General features: G+C 55.7%; 1 protein-coding gene across 1 annotated transcript; it reads right to left on the bottom strand.

Moving 5' to 3' along the window:
• Positions 1-3,271: 3,271 nt before the first annotated feature.
• Positions 3,272-4,999, bottom strand: LOC118516223. Its single transcript, XM_036062111.1, has 2 exons — positions 4,910-4,999; positions 3,272-4,468 (listed from the first exon to the last, which is right to left on the bottom strand). The coding sequence occupies exons 1-2, from the start codon at positions 4,997-4,999 to the stop codon at positions 3,272-3,274; spliced, it is 1,287 nt and encodes a 428-aa protein (XP_035918004.1).
• Positions 5,000-7,294: the final 2,295 nt, after the last annotated feature.

Below are 7,294 nucleotides of genomic sequence, written 5' to 3'. Positions count from 1 at the left end.
CCTCTCTTCGCGAGCAACGGCACGAGCAATACGCCGTGCTTCGTTTCGCCGTTGGTTGCGGGCAGTCAACACGGCCTGACGTGCTGTCGGATCCTCCGGTTGACGGGTTGCTGCATTCGTGGCCGCCAAGTTGGCACGTTCTTCATTCCACTGCCGCTGGAGTGTGGAAGTAATGTTTGCAGCCAGCTCCGTGATGGTGCTCCATGATCTCCGATCGCGAAGGAGATACGATACCAGAGTATCTGGGTTCAGGTCCTCGAACCCTCCACCATTCAGGAGCCGATGCCGAACAGCTGCAAAAGCTGGGCAGTGGAAGAAGGCATGCTCGGCTGTATCAGCTTCGTGGGAGCAGCGGGGACACTCCGGGGACGATGCAAACCGCATGCGACACAGGTAGTCACGGAAAAAACCGTGTCCCGACAATACCTGTGCAAGAGAGAAGTTTACCTCTCCATGTTTCCGCGAGTGCCATTGTTCGATGTTGGGGATGACGCGGTGTGCCCAACGAACGAATCGTGAGGCATTCGGCGCTGCCGCGTCAGCATCCCACTGCTCCTGCCAAGCGTGTATCGTATCTTGGCGTTCTTCCAGCCGAATCTGCGCTGCTGTTGGTGTCCCACTGATGGCTGTGTCTGCTGCAGCATGCTGCCGATGGTAACAGCGAGCGTCCTCCTTCACCAGCAGACAAATCGGTATCACACCCGCAAGTACTGCAGCTGTCTCATACCTCACCGTTCTGAATGCGAACGCCGCTTTCAGCAGACACTCTCGTTGTGCGCGAATCAACATCCTTCTGTTGACCTGGCGCTCGACTGCTGCGTGCCAAACAGGAGCGCCATATCGAAGGATGGAATTTACGACTGACACAAGAAGACGACGCTTGGCACACTTCGGACCACTGTGGTTTCGCATCATCAGCGAGACCGACTTGGCCACACGGAGCGCCTTTGCACAGGCGTGCTCGACGTGTGGTCGCCAGGACAGATGTTCGTCGACGATGATCCCGAGGTACTTGACCGTCTTCGCAGATCGCAGCTGCGTGCCCAAGACGTCAATGGCGTATCCCTCGGGGTCGGTCCGCATGGTGGAAATCATCACGGCCTCGGTCTTCGCAGGCGCCAACTCGAGCCGATGCGTCGTCATCCAGCTGCTGATGGTGTTCACTGCTGCGGTGGCCAGCTGGGAGGTTTGCTGTGGAGTGGTTCCGGGTATCAGCAGCGCAAGGTCGTCGGCATAGCCAACAACCTCCACTCCATCCGGCAGCTCTAGACCCAGTACGCCGTCGTACATGACGTTCCACAGAGTGGGGCCCAAAATGGACCCCTGTGGGACGCCAGCAGATAGGCTCCGCGTAACTGGGCCATCGTCGGTGTCGTAGATGAGCTGCCTGTCCTCGAACCAGTTGGCCAATATCGCTCGAAGCTGAGGAGGGACTTCCTTCTGCTGAAGAGCTGCTGCTGTTGCCGACCAGCTTGATGTGTTGAACGCGTTTCTCACATCCAAAGAAACCACCATCAAGCATCGTTTGTCGCGGTTGTTCGTCCGGTGAAACTGCATGGCGCGTTGCCCAGCCTGCACAACGCGCTGAACCGCCATGATCGTGGATCTTCCTCTCCGGAACCCATACTGGACTGGGGAGAGCCGTGGAGCGTCGGGGTTCTCCAGGTGGACATGGAGCCGGTCCAATAGCAGCTTTTCAAGAATTTTCCCCGGACCGTCGATCATGCCAAGAGGCCTGACCGAGGAGGATTCACCAGGCGGCTTTCCCGGCTTAGGCAGCAAGACAAGGCGCTGTCTCTTCCAAGCCGCGGGAAATATACCCCGATCAAGACACTCTTGGTAAACTCTTCGGAAAACTGCGGGATGTTCTCGAATGGCGGTGCGTAGGACTGCGTTCGGGATGCCGTCTAATCCCGGCGCCTTTCGAGTTGCGAGATTCCCCGCAATGGTAAGCAGTTCTTCCTCTGCTATTGGTCGGATGTTGTTGGTAGTACTGCTGCTTTCCTCAGGCCATCGGAAGGGCGGGTGTTGTGGGAAGAGGTCGTCAACAATCCTCTTCAGCACTACCGGATCTGTTTCAGGCGGGGCACGACTGCCTTGTAGACGCGCTTTCAAGATCTTATATAGATCGCCAAACAGGTGGTCGTTGGCTTGCGCGATCAGATCTGCCATGACCTTCTCTTTGCTGCGTCGTATTGCTCGAGTCAGAGCCTTCCTTGCCTCCAGCTTTCTTTCGGCGGCTGCGGCTCTCTCATCCGGATTTCTCCGACTGAGGGCGTACTCGCTAGCGGCCTGGAGAGCATCGCGCAGCGCTGCGATCTCTGCTGTCCACCAGTAAAGCTGAGGCCGGATGTTGTACGACGGGGCTCGTACTCGCTGCATTACCTCGTCGCAAGCTCTGGATAGTCGGGCAACAAGTTGTTCCGGTGATGTGGCGGCTTCAGGGAACCGGACTGCGTCCAACGCGATCTTGAATGGCTCGACCTGAAATTGCCGAGACTTCCACATCTTGCCTGCACGTCTCGGAACTGCTTGCTGACGAGATCTTGACGGCTGCTGGTGGTTTCGCCTGCTGGTACTGCTGCTGTTGTTGCCATTAGGTCCAACAGTGAACCTAATGTAACGATGATCACTGGCCGACGCATTATCTAGCACTCTCCAATCTTGTTGCGCTAGCGAAGGAGTTGAAAAAGTGACGTCAACGATGCTCTCGCTGGCCACTCCGTTGCCCACGAACGTTGGCCTACGTCCACGGTTTAGCAACTCAAGCTCTAATAGAGCGGTGGTCGTTGCAAGTTCAACGCCTCTTTCCTTCGTCCTGGCGCTACCCCAATCCTCATGCCAGGCATTAAAGTCACCCGCCAAGACGACATGCGGATGAGCTCTGGCTTCGATGTAGACAGCATCGAGGAAAGCGGCAAACTCCTCGACGGTGAGGGTTGGGGAGGCATAGCAGCTGATGAAAACGATACCGCCCACTTCCGCCGCAACCAATCCCGGAACTTGGCTGCTAAACAGGCGTTGAATGGGGCGCATTCCGGCAGCGATGATGGCTGCTTTGCCGGACACATCAACCGCCCATCTACCGTCATTGGCTGGACAGCGGTAGATTTCTGATGCGATGATGACGTCCACTCTCTCCTCTCGCGCGAACTGCAGCATCAGATCTTGAGCCGTCCTACTCCTGGACGCATTCAGCTGCAGGACCTTCAGCGTCGTTGGAACGGTTGTAGCTGCTGTTCGCGTTGCTGCTGATGTCGTCAGGGTTGTATCAGCCATTCAGTACACCGGCACACCGTGGAGACCCGATGACGTGGGTACCGCCGCAAATGATGCACTTTGGAGTAGCTGTGCAGGTCTTAGCCCGATGGCCTGCGATGCCGCATTTCAGACAGATGGTCTGCCTGTCAACCCCCTTACAGTTGGGCGCTATGTGCCCCCGCTCCAAGCAGTGGAAGCACCGCCTTGCTGCTGCACCCTGCGGCTCCAACTCCTGCAGTCGACACCGAGTGTTGCCGATGTAGACGTGCACACCGTCCAAACGTTGGGCCACTTGACGCGGGATCTTCACGCGCGCACGCTGAGTGCCCTCCTGACGACGCCATTGGTCGACTGCATCCTCGGTGATGGTGGTGCCTGCTGCTGATGAAAGCGCAGCCGCTGTGTCAGCCGAAGTGGCCAGCATATCAATATCTGATATGAGCAGCTGACTCATATCACAGATAACACGAACACTCGCCTTCTCGCCAAGAACACGTTCGATCTCTGCCTTTAAGCCCATGCCATCAGCACCGGGCCGCAGGTAAAGCGAGAGTACCTGCTCGTCGACTCGCCGAGCCCGCAGAACGTCCTTGTCGACAGTCGTATTCTTGCGGATGGCGCTGTACATTTCGAGATATGTGGAACCATTCGCAGCCGTAACGCGAACGATGTCAGCGCGTGGTTTCGGACGACTTGCTGGTGGGTTAACCACCGCTGGGCGCTGCTGCTGTTGTGCGTACTGCTGCTGCTGCTGCTGGATAGAACGCCGCTTCAGTACCGTCGAGAACAGCTCATCAGGGTGTGCTGTAGCCGTTGGCGGACACCAAGCCGAACGCTGAGACGGTTGCTGCTGTTGCTGGTGTTGTTGCAACTGCCTGCACACGCTGCTGCTGCTGCGACGGCTGTACACGATGTTGTTGCTGGCACATGCTGCACGCGCTGCTGCTGCTGCCGACGGCTGCACTCGCTTGCAGTTGCTGTGTGCGTTGCTGTGGCTGACTGCCACTGCTGCCGCTGCTGCTGTTGTTGCGGAAGCTGCTGTATCTGCTGTGCCGCTGCTGATGCTGTGAACGCTGCTGCTGTTGCTGCTGTTGCCCGCTGCTGCATTGCTGTGGAACGCTGGCTGCTGTTGCTGCTTGTTGCCGCTGCTATGCTGTAACGGCTGGCTGTGCTGCTGCTGCTGCTGCTGCTGGGCCAATTGCCGACACTGCGACCGTCCGTACGCTGGCGGGCTTTGTGGCTGGCTACGCTGCTGCTGCTGCTTCTGCTGCTGCTGTTGCAGCGACTGCTGCTGCTGTTGGTGAATCTGCTGTTTGCGGAATTTGCGCTTCTCCCTCAGCTTCAGCCAACCGCTACGTTTGCGCGCTTTCTTTGGCGCAGTGGTGGAAGATTCCTTCAACTCCTGCTCATGCATTGTTAGCACCGCTCGTGTACCCTGACGGTACAGCTCCAGCTCCTGCTCCGACAAAGCAAGCTGCTTCGTCAACCGAGCTATCGTCGCCTGCAAAGCATCATTTTGCGCATCCCGTTTGCGCAGCTGCTCAAGCAGCTCTGCCTTGGAAGGTTCATCAACGGCAACTGCAGGTGGCGAAGCAGACGGGACGGTTTTCTGCTGCTCAGTGGATAAGTCCACCCGCTCCAGACGCACCACGGGAACAAGCCCTGATGCTTGTGTTGCATCGACGATAGTGTTGTTGAACTCATCGTCATCGTCGCTCGATGAAATGTTCAGAGTCATGTCCCCATCCAAAATCGGCTTAGAGCGTTCCGGATGCGCTTGAGCTGGAGTGCGGTTCAAGACGCTGCCATCAGTAGAAGAGGCAACAGACGAAGCCCTGGTCCTCGGCCTCAAAACTCTACGCTCTCCCGATGGGGGATGGGCGTTACCGCCCCCCCCGGACGACATGGTCGGTCAACACGCTATAAGACGGATATGCTGTACAACAAAATAAAGCAACCCGTACTTACCGATGCAGGATGGGTGACGCTGTTGTCCGACTCACTGGCTTTTCCGCTGAAGTGGCTCGTACTTCGCCACTGGACGCGCCTCCTTAGCGCGATTCGAACGCAGTGCTGCACGGCCAAAACTGTCCAAAACTGTGTCCACAGTGCACAATTTTCTTAAAAACTTGCATGCAAGTTTTGACGAAAAACTTTTATCACTGTGGCAGCCCGCACTTGCCACCACTGAACGCGTCTCGTCAGCGCGATTCCAACGAGGTGCTGCACGCCCGGATCGGTCCAAAATTGAGCCCACAATGCACGAATGTCTACACCTTGTATGCAAGTTTTCCACGGAAAAACTTTTTCCTCTGTGGCAGCCCGCACTTGCCACCACTAAACGCGTCTCTTCAGCGCGATTCCAACGAGGTGCCGGAAGTTCAAATCGGCCCAAAACTGCGCCCACGGTGCAAGATTTTGCATAACTTGCATACAAGTTTTTCACAACATACACTTTTCCCCTAATTTTCCGGAAATCACTCAATCGATTTGCACTATTACACTTTCACCGTATGCGTCTTTCAATTTCCCGTCGTTTGAGGGGTCAACCACCCAAATCGGACCATAAATGCCGGTGCTATGGCCGATTTTCCGATCCTTAGGCCAGTCACAGAAAACTTGCATGCAACTTGCATGCAAGTCGCAAAAAGTTTTTTAACGATAACTCGGCCGTCCGTGGTTCGAACCTGGCACCCGGCGGCTCGTTGGATGCGTCTCGGCCAGACGCGTCGATGGGGGGGTCCAGCCACCCCCTCCGACCACCCACTTGGGAGGTATTCCCAAAAAACTGGTTTTTCGGGTCTTGGTGGGGGGGTATGGGAATTGGGGGGGTGGGGTGGGGTTTTCCGGACTCCACACCTCGAGACGAATCGATGGAGGGGTCGCACGTCCGGATCCGTGGACTTTCCACCCGGGCCGCCAAAAGCCGGTCAGAGGCCCTGCCGGGAACTCTAAGAAGCCAGGGCGGACACAACCCGTCCGAACACCGGGTGCTCCGCAATGGGGTGTTCCGTCCGGAAGATTTTTGAATCTAACGGTTTTTCACAACTTCCAACGATATTTTCGCTCAGGGGGGGCAAAAAGCCGCCATTTTGAGAAAACGAAAAACGGCGTCCTTTTTTGCACCAAAAAATCCGACACTTATAACTCCGCGAGTTTTTCACCTATTCACTTCAAACTTTCACAACACTTTCTTCTTCACAAGGCGCACATTTCATTATATGGCAGCTCACTCGTGCGAATTACAGTTTCCGAGTTATTCACTGCACAATTTTAGCATTTCAAATGGCCACCATTTCCGGTACTCCATCATTTCCGGCTTTTCAAGCGCACCAAAAGTTGCGCCCCATCAGCGCGCTTCTTTTGCTATGTCACTTATTAACATCCGAGCACAAACACACAAGTTATTCACGAAAACAGGATCCCGCGAAAAACACCCCTATTTTCCGGAATTTTCCGGTGAAATTCGGGGGGGAGGCTCACGATGGAAATCGGGGGCCGGACACAAAAATCCAGCAACCTCACTTACTTTTTCACGAGATTTCACGCAAAAACTATTTTCCACCACGGAGCTTGCAGGAGGGCACGTCTATTCGCTTCGGCTGCCGAACACACACTACAGGGATAACTGGCTTGTGGTCGCAAGCGTTCATAGCGACGTGACTTTTGATCCTTCGATGTCGGCTCTTCCTATCATTGTGAAGCAAAATTCCCCAAGCGTAGGATTGTTCACCCTTTCAAGGGAACGTGAGCTGGGTTAGACCGTCGTGAGACAGGTTAGTTTTACCCTAGTGTGTGCTAATACGTGCTATCGTAACGGAACTCCTGTGCAGTACGAGAGGACCACAGGTACGGACCACTGGCTCAATACTAGTTCGACCGGACTTTGGTATGACGCTCGTCCGCTGGATTATGCCCTGAACGCCTCTAAAGGTCGTAACCAATCCGAGCTGATAGCGCTTCAAAACCTAAATGGGCAATCGGAAGCTAGCGGGCCTAACAACCCTCCGAGATCCGCTGGAACTGCCTCTGC

The sequence above is a fragment of the Anopheles stephensi genome, unplaced genomic scaffold, assembly GCF_013141755.1.
Source record: "Anopheles stephensi strain Indian unplaced genomic scaffold, UCI_ANSTEP_V1.0 ucontig249, whole genome shotgun sequence".
Classification (NCBI taxonomy): Eukaryota; Metazoa; Arthropoda; class Insecta; order Diptera; family Culicidae; genus Anopheles; species Anopheles stephensi.
Note: the sequence above shows the minus strand (reverse complement) of the source record. Positions and strands in the feature narration are given on the sequence as shown.

Coding starts and splice junctions, on each gene's coding strand:
- LOC118516223 (XM_036062111.1), bottom strand. CDS start 4,999: ATGACTCTGAACATTTCATCGAGCGACGATGACGATGAGTTCAACAAC. Junction 4,469..4,909: donor CATCAGGGCTTGTTCCCGTG/GTGCGTCTGGAG, acceptor GGACGGTCGCAG/TGTCGGCAATTGGCCCAGCA.